A 20,499-nucleotide genomic window follows, 5' to 3' on the forward strand; every position below is an offset into this window, starting at 1 on the left:
CTCATTCTAGAGGACCCTTGAGAGTCTAATAAATCTATGGCTTGCCTCCCCCAAAATACCTGAGTAGTTCCCCTCTCTCTCTTTCTCTCTCATACACACTCACAGAAAAATACACATATCCCCCAAAGTGAGTTCCCCAGGCAGTAATTTCATAGAACCCTGCAAGCAAGATTGTGTTTTCAGCTTCTGTCTTCCTGGACAGATGCAGAATCCACAGTACCTTACAGAGAATGCAGTCCATTCCTTTCATTAGGTCACAGTGATGCTAAAGAGAAGGCTGTCTTGCTCTTGATTGCTTTGTCCATAAGGTGGCACCAATGGGACCTGGCCTGACTCTTGGTTGCCCCACCTGGACAGAAGCCAAGAGGCAAATTTGGCAAACACCACTCAGGTGGTGTTTTTCAGAGGTGCAGAGGTTTTAAAATTCACAGCCTTTCACAAATGGAACCCAAATTCCCCTCCCAGCTAGGTCTAACTGTCTGTGGGCCACCAAAGACAGAGCCCAGCCTAAATTATTCTCTGAGGATCTAATGGCAATGCACCCCAGCCAAGTCCTAGGCCCACTTTATGTATCTGTAAGTGAGAACACTCTTCTTTCCCACAGATTGGGGACCTTGTAAGTACTGATCAGCCGTTCGGTCTAAGCGTGGTGGAATACGGGTTGGAGGGCAGAAATTATGATGGTGTCTTGGGCTTGAACTACCCCAACATATCCTTCTCTGGAGCCATCCCCATCTTTGACAACCTGAAGAATCAAGGTGCCATTTCTGAGCCTGTTTTTGCCTTCTACTTGAGCAAGTAAGTCTGAGATGGACAATCACTTTCTCCAAATAAGCTTTAAGATGCTTTCAGTTACACAAAAATTATAGAACACTTTATATAGAAGTATCCTGAGAGATAATCTAACCCAGGATAACTATGGCCCCAGGGCCCTACCTTGCTTCACCACAGGCTTTTACAAATAAAAGTTAATTGGAACAGAACCCTACTCATGGGCTCAAGACCAGTAACTTGGTCTAGGGGGGTGAGTGAGGAGGATGCTAATGGAAGGCAACAGGAAGCATGTTGAAGGAAAGGCATTAGGATTTGCTTATGAATTTGATAAGGAAGGAAGGAGAAGGATGCTGGATATCTTTCCTTTCTCATTAGCATTTCACTGGGAGCCCAGGACCAGCTACCAAATTTGTGGAGCCAGTAAGAAATGAAAGTGTGGGACACGAAAATGTGGGACCCCCTTGTTCAAGAAATATTAGGCATTTCAAGTCAGGGAGAGCAGAGGTGAGGTCCCTTCTGAGTGTGGGGCCCTTTGGACAGTAGAGGTCATAGGCCAGTGAAGCCAACTCTGTGTGACCTGAACCCATACCCTTAGAACTCTCAGGCCTTGATTTTCCTGAAAAATGACAAGATGGACAAGGGGAAAGCCAAAACACTTCAGCACTCTGTCCTCTGAGGGTGTCTGATCACTCACGTCCCTGGAGGCCCAGGGCGTCTTCAGAAGACGTAGTGGGTGGAGCCCAGCCAAGTGATTCAGCTTCTAACCTCCTCTGTGCCACTCATGAGACAGTAACAGACCTCAGTCTGGATCTCAATCTCTCCTAGACCCAATTTCTGCATCCGTACATGGGGACCTTACTAGTGCCTTGACGGGTGTACAATCACAGCTGTCAGACAGTGCTATTATTACTGTCCTCCAAGATTCCACCCCCTCTCTTCTCTACAGAAACAAGCAGGAGGGCAGTGTGGTGATGTTTGGTGGGGTGGACCACCACTACTACAAGGGAGAGCTCAACTGGATACCACTGATTGAAGCAGGCGAATGGAGAGTACACATGGACCGGTAAGCCTCTCCCTCTGAGGGTCAGCCCAAGTGATGCTCCTGCTACTGTACATGGACACAGGCAGACACACACAAATACATTCTCAGACACACAGTCACACAGACATATATACCAGTCACAATGACACAGACAGACACACAGACACGTGGAAACACACAAGTAGACATATAAACATACACAGAGACACATAAAAACATGCATAGCTAGTCAGAGACACACAAAGCCACACAGAGACACATACAAACAAACACACAAGCACATAGATACACAAACAACCCATTGGGTCATAATCCCCAGGCCTTCTGAGAAATACTCTGACCAGGGCCCTAAAAGGGTCCGGAGAAGTCTGTGCAGCTGAGAGAGGGCTGCACCCATTGCCCTTTGAGGTGTGGAACAGAGTTAGAGGACTCTAAAATGTGGTGGACAGACGATCAGGGAGAATTTCACCAGCCTAAACAGAGTTATGATAAGATGACTGGCTTTCCAGGGCTACCTAAGACATAGGAAGTTCTCAGTACAGATAAATGTCATTTTAAAAACAGGGACAGTCCTGAGAAATTGGGGAAAATTGGTCTTCTTAGGGAGCAGCTACGTAGCAGTGGAGAGAGGTTGGCTGCAGTCTTAAGATGTGAAAGCAACTAATAAAAAAGAAAAGTCAAGTTCTTCAGCACACAGTGGGATAGGGGCTATTACAGAGAATCAGGAAGGTGGGATCCAGGAGTGACCTGAGGATAAGAGGCATAATTGATAGGATTCTGTGTGATACCCTCAGACAAAAGCTAACCTGTCCTTTGGAGTTTCTGTGGGCTAGTCATTTATTTCATGGCCAGGGTCTCAGGGTCTGAGCTTGTTGTAGGAGCAGTGCTTGGAGACACCCTCTCCCATAGGAGCCCCTCTCTCCCCCTATTATGAGAATCTGCTGCCCCTGCAAATCTCCATCTTCACTCTGTGTGCGACCCGTTATTTGTACCCCACCAGATACAGCTCTCTGGAGGTTTCTTATTGTTTTCCAAGTCTTTATTCACTCACTGAACAGACAAGCATTGAGCATCCGCTGTGTGCCAGGCACTTTAGGGAGGCAAGGAGAATAATACTCACCCTCACATCTAAGAAGGCAGATATACATGAAGTGACTCACCCACATAGTGAATTGTGACTTTGGTACATGCTAGACATGAAGAGGAGAAGGCAATGGCAACCCACTCCAGTACTTTGCCTGGAAAATCCCAGGGATGGTGGAGCCTGTTGGGTTGTCCTCTATGAGGTCACACAGTCAGACATGACTGAAGTGAGTTAGCAGCAGCAGACATGAGGAAGGGTCTACAGAGAGTGATCAAGACAGGAGACTGAAAAACACCAGGGGAAAGACTTCCTGAAAACAATACAATTATGGTGGAATCTGGAAGATGAGAAGAAATTTGCTAGTCAAAGGGGAGTGGAGTCTTCCACTCCCCAGGAAGGAAGACCATCTTGTGTCAAGGTACAAAATATCGTAGTGTATTCAAGTACTGCATTCAAGGATGTCAAGAAAGGTGCTGTGTCGAGAGCAAAGGAAGAGGGCAAGAGATGAAGGGCTGTTTAGGAGACAGTCAAGAAGGGGGCAACTCTGGGGAGAATCAGAGTGACCTTGATACCCTCTTTCTTTCATTGTCTCTCAGCATCTCCATGAAAAGAACGGTTATTGCTTGTTCTGATGGCTGTGAGGCCCTTGTGCACACTGGGACATCACATATCGAAGGCCCAGGAAGACTGGTGAATAACATACACAGGCTCATCCGCACCAGGCCATTTGATTCCAAGGTGAAGGGTCATGCCCCAAGGTCACTCCCAGTCTCCACACACAACAAGGATCTCCAGGGCCAACCTCTCTCCCTCTCTCTGTAACAGCACTACGTTTCATGTTTTGCCACCAAATACCTGCCCTCTATTACTTTCATCATCAACGGCATCAAGTACCCAATGACAGCTCGAGCCTACATCTTTAAGGTGAGGGGACAATATTGAGGGTTGGTTCTCAAACTGGAGCTTGCAGGAACCCTTGAGCTGCTGCTGGGAGGAGGGTGCCCTCTGGAGGCCATGTCACACCATTGCAGATGCTGCTGAGCCCTGTGGCTGGGCCAGTGCCTCCCACAAAACCAATCACTTGAAAGTAAAGGGCAGTGTGGGACACTGATCTTCCTGAAATAAGTGTGGAGATACCACACCATATGGCATGGTGGGAGTCAGGCAGAGGGGAAAACTAAGGTCTTCAGTCCTCAAAGAACTTCAATTCAATCTGAACCTTAAGTGCATGAACATGAAATTCAGCACTAGGAGTCCCTGAAATAGGCCACATTACAAGGAGAATGGCTGGGGGCAGTCCCAGTGTGATGTCCCAGCATAAGTTAACAGTCTCCCTTCCCTTCTCAAAGTTTTCCTGGTTTGTATGATAAATTACATGGTCAGCCTAGTTCTCAGCTGCATCTTCCCTTTGCTCTGGCCAGGTGCCCCCTTTGTGAGTTGGGGTACCAAACCCCTCTGTGGGGAGGTTGGATGCTAATGTGAATAAAAGGTGGCCAGTGACTGCTCAGCCCCAGCACAGGGTGGAAGCTTAATGTCAGCTCCCTGCGAGAGTTCAGAGCAGGCTGATGGACTCAAAGAAGGCTTTGAGGAAGAGAGGGAATTTCAGGAATTCCAAAACCACAAACTCATAGAGCCATATGGAGGGTTGCTTGGTTCTAGGCAGAACTACACTGGATTCCATGCAAATGACATCTCAAGGTGGTCTGCACTGGGGCAGTGGGGACTTACGAGGGGTGATGAGGGCTACGGACTGACCTTTGGGGCTGGGGAACAAGAGTACCTTACCCACCCAAGCCTGGAGTGGCCAAAGAGGGTGAGTGTGGGCTGAAGGAGGCTTCTCAGAGTTCCTGAGTTAAGTCTTCAAGAACGTGTTGTGGGCACTGCTCTATTTAAGATGGATAACCAAAAATGAGTTAATTTGTAGCAGAGGGAACTCCACTCAGTTATATGACAGCCTGGATGGGAGAGGTGTCTTTGGGACCAGGATACCCGGATACATATGGTTGAGCCCCTTTACTGTCTACCTGAAACTCAGAATATTGTTAATCAACTATACTCCAATACAAAATACAGTTTTATAATAAAGTATGGACTGTGGGGATGCAGGAGGAGAACCAGCATTCTCTGCAGAGAAAACAAGGAGCAGGAGTCAGAAGGAAAGAAACAGGGAATGAGGTGAACTATGGACACACTTGTTCTTTTCTAAATAATTATAATGAAGTGTGGCTAATCTTCAGTGTTGCATTAAATTCTGCTCACAACAATGTGACTCAGTTATACACATAAAATATATATGTATTTCTTATTCTTTTTCATGTGGTTTATCACTGAATATTGAATATAGTTCCTTACGCTCTACAGTAGGACTTTGTTGTTTTTCATTCCTATGTTTCCCCAACTGCCAGTCCTCCACTCACCACACCCTTCCTCATGGCAACCTCATGTCTTGGCCCTCTTTGGTTTTGGATGAAATCTCATATCCCCTGCTGCTGAGAAAACCCCTTGATACTTACCAAAAGAGGGAGATAAAACAAAGAATTGTGCTGGGTCTGGATATTGGGGGGAGTCACTGGTAAGGGCTCATGCTGACTAACATGTATCTCTGACTCCCCCAGGATTCTAGAGGCCGCTGCTATTCTGCTTTTAAAGAGAACACAGTGAGAACATCTAGAGAGACCTGGATCCTCGGTGACGCCTTCCTGAGGCGGTATTTCTCAGTCTTTGATCGAGGAAATGACAGGATTGGCCTGGCACGGGCAGTGTAAATGCTTAGAGTGGTTCAGGAATCAGTAAGGCCGTTCCTAACACACACTAACTCACACTTTGGGTACTCTTGCCTAGGATGCTGGTGAACTGTATTTGGTGGTCTGTACACCCTATTCTCAGTAAAGAATAAAGGGTTTCACTCTTAATGGTGCTGAAACAAATGGTTGATTCTGTTTGTGTCTGGGAGTGAAGGATCTAGAACCAATTCTGAATCAAAATTGAGAGGAGCCTTACTCTAACTGGCTTCAAGGAAAAGGGAGACTTATTGAAATGATTCTGGGAATCCAGGACACAAGAATCAGAGCAAATACAAAGATCTCAGTGAATGGACCCAAGAAACTAGAAGTCATCAATTCACTCTCACCCTCGTTCTTTCCGTTTGGTCTTCTTTGATGATCTTAGCCTGGCAACTTTCTTCCTTAAGGCTTCTACACCTAGTGAGGGAGTTCAGGCTACCTGACCTAGGGTTTTAAATCCCGAAGGCATCACCCAGTAAGGAAAGAAGATTGCAGACATCAGAGTTCAAGGGTGTTCCCTGAATGACCCACCTCAGATCACATGTACAGCCCCTGCTCAGCCATCCTGTTAGGGAAATGGGGTCTTATGACTGGCTTTATATGGTGTTTGGCCCTGACCCAGTAGCACACAGATGGTCAATTTCCTCCAGAACTACATGACTAAAGTTGGGGAGAGGCAGCCCCAAGGATAGGGACTGCCAGATGGTCTAGGCCATGGAATGGTTTGTGATGAACCACCAACTCCACCACCTCCTCATTCAGAGGAATTATAAAGGATAATGAAATAGACTCTCTTTGTCCCATCTCAGATGATCTTATCACTGGGCATGTCCTCTAGGGGATTTGGGTAGGGTACTTCATATAGAGCTGGTTCCCTTTTGTTCCCACGTCCCAGTCACCAGCTCTCTGCCACATATGCCTGCTCTGTCCTTTTTAGTCCCACTTGGTAAGTGGTGGCCCCAGTGGATCCCTGAGCCATCCCCCTCCTCCAGGGCCCAGAATGCCCCTTCCTTGGCCTCCAATGCTGCTGGGGAGAATGCAATGCATGTATCAGGAGACCCAGGGAACACATAGCCCTCAACCATTCTGAGCTTCCTCCAGGTGTGGAGCTACATAGTATTTGCTTGGAGCTGCCATGGTTAGGTAATTTTGCAGTGGAAGCATCTGTTCTTTCCACCTGGAGGGCCTCAATAGATGCCTCAGCTGAGTCAGCAGGGGTCACAGGTTGATTTCTTTTCAGATTGACTGGTATTATCTTTGTTGTATAAGGGACTCTCAAGAATCTTTTCAAGCACCACAGTTCAAAAGCTCAATTGTTTGGCATTCACCCTTTCTTCTGTTACAGCTCTCACATCTGTACATGATTACTGGAAAAATCATAGCTTTGATGCTACAGACCTCTGTAGCAAAGTGAGTCTCTACTTTTTAATACAGGTTTTTCATAGCCTTTCTTCCTTCCAAGGAGCAAGTGTCTTTTAATTTTGTGGCTGCAGTCAAGGTCCACAGTGGTTTTGGAGCCCAAGAAAATAAAATCTGCCACTGTTTCCACTTTTCCTTCATCTATATGCCATGATGTGGTGGGATCGGATGCCATGAATGTTGAGTATATTTTTGTGAATAGTTTTTGAATGTTGAGTTTTAAGCCAGTTTTTGCATCTCCTCTCCTCACCAAGAGGCTCTTTGGTTCTTCTTTGCTTTCTGCCATTAGTGCAGTGACATCTTCATATTTGTGGATGTTAATATTTCTTCTAGCAATCTTTATTCCAGCTTGGGATTTATGCAGTCCAGCACATCGAATGATGTATCCTATATAGAATTTAAATAATCAGAGTGAGAATGTACACCTTGTCACGCTTCTTTCCCAGTTTTAAATCTTTCAGTTGTTCTGTGTCTGATTCTAACTGCCACTTTTTGACCTACATACAGCCATTTCAAGAGACAGGTAAGGTGATCTGGTACTCCCATTTCCTTAAGAATTTTCCACAGTTTGTTGTGGTCCACACAGTGAAAGGCTTTAGCATAGTCAGGCAGATGGAAATGTTTTCTGGGATTCCCCTGCTCTCTCTATGATCCAATGGATGTTGGCAATTGGATCTCTGGTTCCTCAAACCAGTTTGTACATCTGGAAGTTTTCAGTTCATGTAGCACTGAAGCTTAGCTTGAAGGATTTTGAGCATTATCTTGCTAGCAAGTGAGATGAGTGCAATTGCTTGAGAGGTTGAACATTCTTTAGATTTGCCTTTCTTTTGTATTGGAATGAAAACTGACCTTTTCCAGAACTGTGGCCACTGATGAGTTTTCCAAATTTGATGACATATTGAATGCAGCACTTTAACAGCCTCATTCTTTAGGATTTTTAAATAGCTCAGCTAGAATTCCATCACCTTTCCTATCATTGTTTGTAGTGATGCTTCCTAAAGCCCACTTGACTTCATACTCAAATATATCTGGCTTTACATGAGTGACCCAAGCATCATCCGTATCCCGGTCATTCTGACCGTTTTTGTACAGTTCTTCTGTGCATTCTTGCCACCTCTTCTTAATCTCACCTGCTTCTGTTAGGTCTTTGACTTTTCTGTCCTTTATTGTGCCCATCCTTGCATGAAGTGTTCCTCTAGTAGCTCCAAATTTCCTAAAGCAATCTTTACTCTTTACAATTCTATTATTTTCCTCTAATTCTTGCCGTGTTCACTTATGAAGACTTTCTTATATCCCCTTGCTATTCTCTGGAAGTCTGCATTCCATTGAGTATCTTTCCCTTCCTCCTTTGTCTTTCACTTCTCGTATTTTCTCAGCTGTTTTTAAGGCCTCCTCAGGCAAGTCCTTTTCCTTATCACATTTGTTTTTCTTGGGGATGGTTTTGGTGACCACCTCCTGTACATTGTTACAAACCTCCATTCATAGTTCTTCAGGCTTCCAGACCTAATCCCTTGAATCTAGTTTTCAAGGGATATAAAATCATAAGGGATTTTATTTAGGTCATAGCTGAATGTTTGACTGATTTTCCTTTCTTACATCAGTTTAAGCCTGAATACTACTTGCTTCTGCCTAAGCATTGTTGCCAGATCACCACCCACCACTCCCAGTAGGTTTGGAGCAAAAACACACAATTTGAGGACTCTTACCCTGGGTTTAGGAGAAGGCAATGGCACCCCACTCCAGTACTCTTGCCTGGAAAATCCCATGGATGGAGGAGCCTGGAAGGCTGCAGTCCATGGGGTCGCTGAGGGTCGAACATGACTGAGCGACTTCACTTTCACTTTTCCCTTTCATGCATTGGAGAAGGAAATGGCAACCCACTCCAGTGTTCTTGCCTGGAGAATCCCAGGGACGGGGGAGCCTGGTGGGCTGCCGTCTCTGGGGTCACACAGAGTCGGACACAACTGAAGTGACTTAGCAATAGCAATAGCACCCTGGGTTTATGCTTGGCTTTTCACATGCTTAGCTGTGTGACCTTGATCAAGTCCCTTAACCTCAGTTTTCTCATCTGGACAATGGGCACCATGATGATAATTCCACCTCTAGATGCATGTGTGCCTGCTAAGAACAAGTGGCCCTGAGAGAGCTTTATGGGTTCCTGAGTCTGGAACAAATATGAATTATTCTGCCACCTAGGGGGAAGGAAATCTGTTTAGAGGTTATGGCTGCCATCCCCAAGGCTAAATATTGATTCAAACCAAATTACACCTATCTCTGAACCCTGACCCAGAACTCTGACTGAGCCAATGCTTCTGTTTTCTGGGCCCCAACAAGAGCTAATGATTACTGGCTCAGATTGCTCTCTTCCCCGCCTTACCAGTCAGCCTTTCTTTGTCAACTATTTCTGGCCTGAAATCACAGTGCAAGGAGAGTTGTAAGGCTTTTGGTCTCTTTTCAGTTTCCCACATCTCCAGTGTAGCAAGAAGTAGCTGTTATGGCTACTTGTCATAGCAACAACTATGGCAACTTGTACAGTCCAATCTCAGCCTGTTAAATGAATCTGTCCCCATTTGGCCCCTCATGTTTAAATTACCTACAGTTGCCTTAGAATCATTCCTATGCTTGCTGTTTAATGACCAAATATGTGTGGACTTGATCTAGTTTTCTTTCCCAAGCATGATTCCAACCATGCAATAAAGTAAACAGACTGTTAGTCATCTAACTACCCACAGGAATTGACAAAAACAAACCACCCATCCATTTCTTGCTTGCCCCAAAACACCATTGAAGTGATCTTCTGAAACAATGTGATACATTAGCATGTACACACCAGAAGGGACACTTTTTCTGAATTCATTTTCCACCTAGGGCAGAATATCCAGCACATGCCTCGCCCTGCAGAAGCTGGTCACCTGGTTTTTTGCAGACTCAGCCCACTCCAGATCTGTTTGACACCCCACAGTAATATCTAGAGAAGAAACTCTGTCAAACCTCTCTCTCCTGAATAAAAGAGATTTTTGTTTTTTAGAAAACAATGTTTGGTAACACGTTCAAAATCTTGTGCTCCTTGCCTTGGATTCAAGGACCTGCACCAGAGGATGCAAAGCCTCCCCTTCCACCTAAATCTTTCTCCACTCCAACCAGGACCAGAGCCTTCACTGGATCCTGTGTCCTCATTGTTATCATTTAGTTGCTAAGTCATGTCTGACTCTTTGTGATTACATGTTTGGCAACAAACAGGCTTCCCTGTCTTTCACTATTTCATGTAGTTTCCTCAAACTCATGTCCTTTGGGTAGGTGATGCCATCTTACAGTCTCATCCTTTTATTCCCTCTTTTTCTGTCCACAATCTTTCCCAGCATCTGGGTCTCTTCCAAAGAGCTGGGTCTTGACATCATTGGCCTAAGTGTTGGAGCTTCATCTTCATCATCAGTCCTTCCATCGAGTATTGCTCTACCACTTATAAAACAAAACTCATGTTTCTAATCACCTAACAATATTGAACATTGATAAAGTTTAATAGAAGTGGGATCTAGTCCTCTGGGAAAGCCCAGCACTGCCGCCCTGCCTTTCTCGTACCATTCTCTCCTCCTGGCATAGAATTGCTTCCCTACAGCTTCTCCAGCTTGAAATGGCCTGCTGACCCAAAACTGTCAGCTATCCAGGAATTGTTCCTTCCTCCTTCCTTAAACATTTATGCCTACTTCCTGATTGTCCTCTGTACATCAGTTCAGTTCAATCTCTCAGTCATGTCCAACTCTTTCCTATATCATGGGGTACAGCATGCCAGGCTTCTCTGTCCATCACCAACTCCCAGAGCTAGCTCAAACTCATGTTCATCAAGTTGATGATGCCACCCAACAATTTCATCTTCTGTCTTTCCCTTTGCCTCCTGATTTTAGTCTTTCCTAGCGTCAGGGTCTTTTATAATGAATCAGTGCTACCCATCAACTGGCCAAAGTAATGGAGGTTCAGCTGCAGCATCAGTCCTTCCAATGAATATTCAGGATTGATTTCTTTTAGGATGGGCTGGTTGGATCTCCTTGCAGTCCAAGGGACTCTCAAGAGTCTTGTTCAACACCACAGTTTAAAAGCATCAGTTCTTTGTGCTCAACTTTCTTTATAGTCCAACTCTCACATCTAGTCACAACTTCTGGAAAAACCATAGGTTTGACTATACAGACTTTTGCTGGTAAAGTAATGTCTCTGCTTTTTAGTATGCTGTCAAGGTTTTTCATAGCTTTTCTCCCAAGGACCAAGTGTCTTTTTTTTTCCCCCCACAGCTGCAGTCAGTATCTGCAGTTATTTTGGAGTCCAGGGAAATAAAGTCTGTCACTATTTTCATTGTTTCTCTATGTATTTGCCATGAAATAATGGAACTGGATGCAGTGATCTTCATTTTTTGATCTGTACATACCTCATCAAGACCATCCCCAAGAAAATTAAATACAAAAAAGCATAATGGTTTTCTGAGGATACCTTATAAATAACTTAGAAAAGAAGAGAAGTAAAAGGCAAAAAGGAAAAGAAACATACCAATCTGAATGCAGAGTTCCAACTATAGCAAGAAGAGATTTAAAAAAAGCCTTCCTAAGTGATCAGTGCAAAGATAAAGAGGAAAACAATAGAATGGGAAAGACCAGAGATGTGCTCAAGAAAATTAGAGGTAGGGAAGGATCATTTCATGCAAATATGGACCAAATAATAGACAGAAACGGCATGGACCTAAAAGAAGCAGAATATATTAAGAAGAGGTTGAAAGAATATATAGAAGAACTATACAAAAGGATATTAATGACCCAGATAACCATAATGGTGTGATTACTCACCTAGAGCTAGACTTCCTGAAATGTGAAGGCCCCCTTAAGTCAAGAGGGCCTTAAGAAGCATCACTATGAGTAAAGCTAGTGGAGGAGATGTAATTGCAGTTGAGCTATAGCAAATCCTAAAAGATGATGCTGTTAAAGTGCTGCACTCAATATGCCAGCAAATGTGGAAATCTCAGCAGTGGCCATAGGACTGGAAAGGTCATTTTCATTGCAATTCCAAAGAAAGGCGGTTTCAAAGAATGTTCAACAACCACACAGTTGCACTCATCTCACTTACTACCAAAGTAACTTCTTCAAGCAAGTCTTCAACAGTGCATGAACTGTGAAATTCCATATGTTCAAGCTGGATTTAGAAAAGGCAGAGGAACCAGAGATCAATTTGCCAACATTCGTTGGATGATAGAAAAAGCAAGAGGATTCTAGAAAAACACTTACTTCTGATTTATTGACCATGCAAAAGCCTTTGACTGTGTGGATCACAACAAACTGTGGAAAACTTACGGATATTGGAATACCAGACCATCTTATCTGCCTTCTGAGAAATCTGTATGCAGGTCAAGAAACAACAGTTAGAACTGAACATAGAACAGCAGACTGGTTCCAATTCAGGAAAGGAGTAATTAAAGGCTGTATATTGTCATCCTGCTTATTTAAATTATATGCAGAGTATATCATGCAAAATGCCCAACTGGATGAAGCACAAGCTGGAATCATGGTTGCTGGGAAAAATATCAATAACCTCAGATATGCAGATGACACCACCCTCATGGCAGAATGTGAAGAGAAACTAAAAAACCTCCTGATGAAAGTGAAAGAGGAGAGTGAAACATTTGGCTTAAACTCCACATTCAGATAATGAAGATCATGGCATTTCATCCCACCGCTTCATGGCAAATAGATGGGGAAACAATGGAAACAGTGAGAGACTTTATTTTTGGGGGCTCCAAAATCACGGCAGATGATGACTGCAGCCATGAAATTAAAAGATGCTTGCTTGTTTGAAGAAAAGCTATGACAAGCCTAGCAGCATTTTTAAAAGCAGAGACATTACTTTGCTGAAAAAGTTCAATATATTCAAAGTTATGATTTTTTCCAGTTGTCATGTATGGATGTGACAGTTGGAGCATAAAGAATGGTGAGTAATAAAGAATTGAAGGTTTTGAACTGTGGTGTTGGACAAGACTCTTGAGAGTCCCTTGGACCACAAGGAGATCCACCCAGTCATGCTAAAAGAAATCAATCCTGAATACTAATTGGACAGACCGATGCTGAAGCTGAATCTCCAATACTTTGGCCAACTGATGTGAAGAACTTACTCATTAGAAAAGACCCTATTACTGGGAAAGATTGAAGGCAGGAGAAGAGGATGACAGAGGATGAGATGGTTGGTTGGCATCACCGACTCAGTGACATGAGTTTGAGCAAGATCCAGTAGTTGGTTAAGGACAGAGAAGCCTGGAGTGCTGCAGTCCATGGGGTTGCAAAGAGTCAGACATGATGAGCTACTGAACTGAAAATACCCTATGGCAAATGCTATTTGTAATTGTCATGTTTCTCCAGCAAGACAGGGCTCCCCAAAGCCCCAACACATATCCCTAGTTAGTCTGCACCCATGCACATAAGTCACTGCCTACCATTCACAAGGCATTCAGAGAGTCCTGATTGCAGGGGGACCTCCATTTTTGTAGACATAGAGGAGCAAAGGACACATTTATCCTCCTGTCTCAAACAACTTGAAAGTAGAAGAGATAAACGAAAGATCAGTTTTTTACATCAAATGTCAGGAAGCAGAGAATGGATTCCTCAGACAGGGAGCAAGCAAGGTGAGTTCTACAATTGCCCAAACTCTAGAAATAGTTTCCAACACATACACAGAAGGGCTATCTAGGCAGAGACAGTCTCCTCAAGAAGAGAGATTTCAGGCTCTAGATAGTTAGAGTTAACAGGAGAGAGCTACACACAGAGAACTGTGTGAGTATACAGGTGATACCCTTCCAGTTTTCAGCAGAGAGTTGATAGTACTGGTCAGGTTTATAGGGAAAATCCTTGAGTCTCAAATTGCGCCAAGTCTAATGGAAATTCCCACCATCATGGGAATTATATCAGTATGGCCCTGAAGACAATATTGCCTTACTAGTGGGGAATAGTAAAGCTGGTCTAAAAGTTCTTATATCAGCTAAAAAACCTGAAAAGCAAGCCTTCAAAAAATACAGTTGTTTCCAAGAAATTAACAGTGTTTGCAAACAGAGCCAGGAATAGTTTATAAAAATTAAGAATATCCAGCATCCAAAGGGAAAAAATTGCCATATCTAATATCCAATTTAAAATTTTCATATGAATTGTGAAAATATTTGTCCTAGGTCATTCAAAATATTATAAAGTAATTATCCTCTAATTAAGGTAAGCACATAAATTTCAAAAGAAAAAAATTTTCCAATGTGTAAAGAAGCAAGAAAATATCCATAATGAGGGAAAAATCAATTAGTAAAAACACAGTTAAAATACAAATTACATACTTAACAGGGAAGGACATTAAAATGTTTCCTAGAATAATAATCTTTATATTCATGAAGCTGAAGAATATTGATAGATTAAATAGAGACATGGAAAATAGGAATGAAAAGACTGTGGGAAAAAATTAATTGTGCATCACAGAGATTTGAAACAATTTTAAGAATACTGAAATATATGTAAATGGAATCCCACAGGAAGTGAAAGAAGGAGAATAGAGAAAAGAACTTCATAATTACTGGCTGAAAATTTTCCAGATATGATGAAAGCTTTAAACCCATTAACACAGAAGCTCAATTAATTCAAGGACAAGAAATAGGACAACTATTCAAAGGTGCATGACAATTCATTGTTTAAAACAATCAACAAAAGAAATGTAACCAGAAGGAAAAACAGAGTAGAAGAAAAAATGGGAAAGACAGCAGATTAGGCATATGAAACAATGATAGCCAGAGGACACTGGCACCACATCTTAAAATGCTGAGAGAAATATAATTGACTTAGAATTCTATACCCAAGAAAAATACATACCAAAAACAAGATAAAATACTTTCTCAGACGTACAACAACTATGAGACTGCATCACCACCAACAACCAATGTAACAAGAAATGATTTTAACCAGGACTGAAAAGTGAGATCTCCATGATTCTAGCCATCTCAGTCCTTCAAAAGACCTTGAGAAGGACAAACAAATATTAAAATAGAAATAGTCATTGTGTTTGTACCCACTTCTAGAAAGTATTGCTAACTCCTCAGTACTGGATCTTGCAATGCTGGTGGACTAGATGGAGAAGTGCTGTGAACAGAAATAAGGAAGGTGAGACAGGTAGGTCAGAATGTGAGGTAATAAAGACAAGGTATTTAGAAGCTGAAGAATTGAGAGAGATTTGGGACCTGAGTTGGAAAAGCAGTTTTCAAAGCAAATTGGGTCATGTGGTATGTATAATCCTCACTTCAGTCCTTAGAAGATCTCTACTGACCAGTCTGCCTCCTTTTTCTGGAGCACAGTTCAGGTCCATCTAGCTGTTTCTCATTGCTGTTCCCTCCACACACTGCCCAGCTGTTCAGCCTAATCCATTCAGAAAAGTTTTGTTCTTTAAGCAGGCGCTGCATGCTACCTACAAAATGATCTATTCTCTGCTTTTCTTTCAAAACTGAAAATAGTTTGTTATATAACCATGAGCCCAGTAGCTGTTGCTGCTGCTGCTAAGTCACTTCATTCATGTCCGACTCTGTGCAACTCCATAGAAGGCAGCCCACCAGGCTCCCCCATCCCTGGGATTCTCCAGGCAAGAACACTGGAATGGGTTGCCATTTCCTTTTCCAGTGCGTGAAAGTGAAGTCACTCAGTCATGTCCGACTTTTAGCGAACCCATGGACTACAGCCCACCAGGGTCCTCCATCCATTGGATTTTCCAGGCAAGAGTGCTGGAATAGGGTTCCATTGCCACAGGACTGCATTTCCTGCACACCTGTGCTCTTAGTCATGACTGGTGACTGAGATGCAAGCAGATCTGTGAGAAGGATTTCTTGGAAGACTGCATTCAAGGAGCTGATTTAGCTGAGAGATGGGACTCTTACCTTCCCTACTTTCTTCCTAACTGTTGTCTGGATTTTAGTTGCGATGGCTGGAACTCCTGCAGTTGTATTGGACTTTGTAACTTTGGAGATGGATACCACCCAAGCTCTGGCTGGCCCACCTCCAGCTTTGTTCCAGTGGGAGAGAAAAATAAAGTTTGTCTTGCTAAAGTTATAGTTGTTTTAGATTTTTGCAATGTGCATCCAAACTTAATCTTGATACTGCTATGTGTTTAACATGATATAGCCTTATTATTTTGTTGGGTTTAGTGAATATATTTATGTTTTACATTTCTTTAATTTTTTTATTTTATAAATTGATTCATCAACCTTTATACCTAAATTGTATAAATGCAAAATCATGATTATAAGCATGCTTTCCATTAGATTTTGAATTTTTATACTTTCTTATCTTCTTTTCTTTCTTGTTTTCTCCATATTTTACAGCCTGGACAATGCCCTCTCTTATAACCTCATCTATGTCCATATCTGCAGGCCAAAACAGACTGGGAGCTGGGTGGGGAGAACCAAAGAAGAAAGAATACAGAGATATGAGTGAAGGGTGGTGGCCCTTGTTACATATTATGAATGTTTTGAAGTAGGATCACATTCCCCTGCCCTTCTGTGTGCCCACCCCCCCAGGTTTGCCATGAACATGGAAGATACTTCAGCCCATGGAATTTGAGTAGAGGTGATATGTCACTTCCAAATGGAAGAATTATTTTCTGTCCCACTAGCTGGAATGCAGATGTAATGACAGGAGCTGGAGCAGCCATGTTAGACCAGAGGTAAGTAGCACAGGCAGAAGATGTGATGTGACAAGAAAGAAGTGGGCCCTCATCTCTGTGGAGAGACCTGCACTAACATTATATGACAGAGAATTGAAATTGTATTGTATTTAAGATAATATTATTTAGGGTTTGATTACAGTTGTTGAACCTGTAACCTAACACTCATAATAGAATAACTGATCTTTGTTTTAGCCTTGTCTTGACATTAGGGTCTGCATGAGACAATATCTACTGAGGTATACTTATAAGTGAGTCAACTGACAGCCCTGCCCTCTGGAAGCTGTTCTCTAGTGTGGGATTCAGAAACTGAAGCAAGAACAAAGCCACATGGCAGGACAGCTTCAAGATCCTATAGGAACCCTTGGGAGGGGAACCTCAATCAGTCCTGATCTCAGCAGGTTGCTTGAAGCAGGGACAATCCTCTATCAGTCTCCTGATAAATAGGCCATGGTGCCAAGTTTCATGTAAAAGTGATTTATTTCAAATTCCTTCCAAAGTGCTTTCCATTTTGATCCAGTGCTTAAGATATGCATTTGAGACCTGGTTTGGGAAGATTGCAAATGCCCCAGGGTAACTAAGCTGGTGGGCCACAGCTACTGAGCTTGAGTGCCGTAGAGTCTGTGATCTACATCAAGAGAAGCACAATATTGAAAAGCCAGTGCACTGCAATTACAGAGTAGCCCCTGCTTGCTGAAAAAAAAAAAAAAATTCTCCCAAAGAAACCAGTGAGGGCTAAGTGGAAGCAGGACATGAAAAAGGATGAAACCAGTCTGGGTCTGATATCATGCAAGGCATGGAGAGGGAAGCTACAGCCTGTTTTCACAGGGAACTTGGGATATAAGTTGTGCCTGAAACATTCCTCAACCCAAGGCTAGGGATCTGGGATTTCACTCTCCCACTAGCGACTCCCTCTCATCCTTCAACTAACACCCAGCTGGTGTCTCCAAGCCCTTGTATTAGATCCTTCAAAGACAAATTAAAGGTGACACTAGAAGCAAAAGACACCAAAGCTCAGGAAAATGCAACCCCAGATAATGTCTAGATTTCTGTACCGAGTCTCCCATCTCCAGCATCATATCTGAAATCCTGTGAGTCTAAAAAACTCCATGGTTCTCTACATGTAAGCATTAAAAAAAAATTCAGGTTTTAAGTTATATAGGAGTGTAGTTGATTTACAGCATTGTATTAATATTAGTTGTATGTGAAATTAATTCCCTTATATATACACATGTACCCATTGTTTCTTAGCTTCTTTTCCCATTCAGGATATTATAGACTACTGATCAGAATTCCTGTGCTGTACAGTAGGTTGGTTAGCTATTAAATAAAGTAGTATACATATATTAATCTCAAACTCTCAACTTATCCCTCTCCCACCTTTCCACTTTGGTAACTATAATTATTATTTTGATGGAGGGATGTGTCTAGGCACTTTTTGTGCTTGTGAGAGTGCAGTGGCCAGGGAAAAAACACCTGAGAGAGACTCATTTGAGATGATGGTAAATGTTGAGAAAGACACAGCCATGCAGAAAGCTGAGAGAAAAACATTCTAGATGTGGGAATTACCCCTGCTAAGAACCAAGGTAACCAAGCTTAATAAATGGCTACCTTTCCATTGCCAACCTTCCTGTCATGTTTGGAACTTGGCTACAGGACAACAACCATACCTCATCCCATGCTTCAGTTGTGAGTTAGAAACAATGAGGCATGTCAGCCTTCCCAACAAGGGAGAACCTGGGGCTATCACGAGGCTGAATATGCTCTGGTTCAGGGACATTTACACAAACTGATTATTACCAGGGGCATCAGGTGCCAGGGGCAGCACAAGTGCCTCTGACTATCTCCATGTACTTGTTCTCAGGAGTAGAAACACCAAGGAACAGATAGAGCAAAGAAATAAGTAATGACTCTTGTTTCATCTTGCCCCGTGTGATTCCCATGGCTCTTTGACCACACTGCTCTCTGCCCAAAAACTCTTTCCTCTACTCTGTCTTCAAATATGGCTTGTGAATTACATAAGCACCTGACTGTGAAGGCTGGTGGCTGGAACTCAACTCACAGTCAGCTGGGACCCAGAGATGTATAGCCTTGTCCTGTGTTTCTGTCCTTTTTCTCCAACCAGATTCATAAAGCAAAGTCCCTATAAAATATAAGGGTGATTGCAATTCTCTCAAGGCCATTGAATCTCCAAGGTCTATTTGGAGCGTAAAATAGGGAACACATCCCCTGCATTCAGGCTAGTCTCAGACCCCAACCTCGCTCAGGCAGGGGTTCCCAGAGGAAACATAAGGCACTTATCCTTTCCAGAAGGCTAAGAAGAGAATGCTTCTTGCTCTGAATGCAGGTTCATGTTACCCAGTCAGCCAAGGGTCTGTCTTGTGTGAAGGAGGAGTGGAAGCTCTTTGGATTCGGAATTGATAGTGAGTCAGTCACCACCTTCACGACTACCTCCTAGGGTCACTACAGCTGGCGCTCTCCCACTGTTCCTGGAACCAAGAAGAAACAGCCCTGAATATTGCTTTCCTGCTTCTACATGGAGGTAAGTCTGCTAATAAAATCAGAACCAGACTTGAGGGGCAACGGGAAAGAAACTTCCACTCTGGTGCTTGCAGACATCTGAGAGCTACCCAGCGGTGGATGCAATTGAGCTTTCTTCATCTTTCCCTTCCTGGAAGTCTCCTAGCCTGGGAACCAGAGTTCCTGGGTCCCAAGTCTTCACTAACTTACCTGCAGCCTTAAGGTGAGTCATACACCCCAGAGTTCAGTTTCCCATCTCTTGGATGAGGGAGGCTGGACTTGCTACAGAGCACTTATTCCAGACTGAAGCTCAGTGCCAATCAGTGGACAAGTGGCTCAGGGGTGGGTGTTGCTGAGGATGCTGAGGTTGCCTCTGGTGGGCAGGGGGCTGTAACTGTCTGGTGATGTTCACGGGTCCTGGGCTCAGGACTGGGAGTGGTAGACCACTTGGCACACAGCTGCTGTGACACTGAGGACCTTAGAAGCCTTGCTCATTGGAATATACGATCATTTGGGTTCTGTGGGATGAGATCAGGTATTTATAAGTCAGAAGCTACCAGTGGGGAAGCTTGTAGATTCCTCAGCAGAAACCCAAGTTAGGCTAATGAATCATCTGTCCTAAAAAACTATGGGAACTAGATATGCCAGGACTCTTAAACAGATTTTGTAATATTTTAAATATTATTTAAAGTAGGTCATTTTTTGGATGACCTGCCCTTTGCTCTCTGGCTTGGGATGATACTCACAGTTAGAGTGGAATCAAAGGGCCTCTGGGGGAGGCCCTCTCCTCGTGAGTCATTAGGAGTGAGTACAGCTCTCTCCCCTCCACCTCTGGAGCAGGAATTCCAGCAGGAAGGATGTGACCTTCAAGTTTAAACAAAAGACTCAATAAGGTCTGGCCCTCAAGTAGGCACTATTCTTTCCCCAGTGCTTCTTCTTTCCCTCCTGGGTCCTGTACAAGCTGCCCACCTCCTGGTTACTGGGTTCTGAATTCCTACTCCCTTTACTTGTAGATATCTATGCAGTCCCACTTGTGGCTCCTTCCTTACCCAGGCCCAATCCCTCACCTGCAGATTGCACTAAAGAATGGAAAACCAAGACGGGTCTGCCCAGTTCATTCTTTCTAAAAATATCTGCGTTCCGTCTATTTACAGACCCTGCCCTGAATC

The 20,499-nt window shown here is 43.4% G+C and overlaps 1 protein-coding gene across 1 annotated transcript; it reads left to right on the plus strand.

Annotated features, from left to right (window-relative positions):
* Positions 1 to 536: 536 nt before the first annotated feature.
* Positions 537 to 5,665, plus strand: LOC147342100 (pregnancy-associated glycoprotein 1-like). Its single transcript, XM_086384105.1, has 6 exons — positions 537 to 551; positions 605 to 798; positions 1,721 to 1,837; positions 3,497 to 3,638; positions 3,726 to 3,824; positions 5,516 to 5,665. Exons 1-6 carry the CDS (start codon positions 537 to 539, stop codon positions 5,663 to 5,665), a joined length of 717 nt encoding a protein of 238 aa, XP_086240231.1.
* Positions 5,666 to 20,499: the final 14,834 nt, after the last annotated feature.

The sequence above is a fragment of the Bos grunniens genome, chromosome 29 (genome assembly GCF_055505025.1).
Source record: "Bos grunniens cultivar Pamir isolate PY7600 chromosome 29, Bosgru_T2T1.0, whole genome shotgun sequence".
NCBI lineage: Eukaryota > Metazoa > Chordata > Mammalia > Artiodactyla > Bovidae > Bos > Bos grunniens.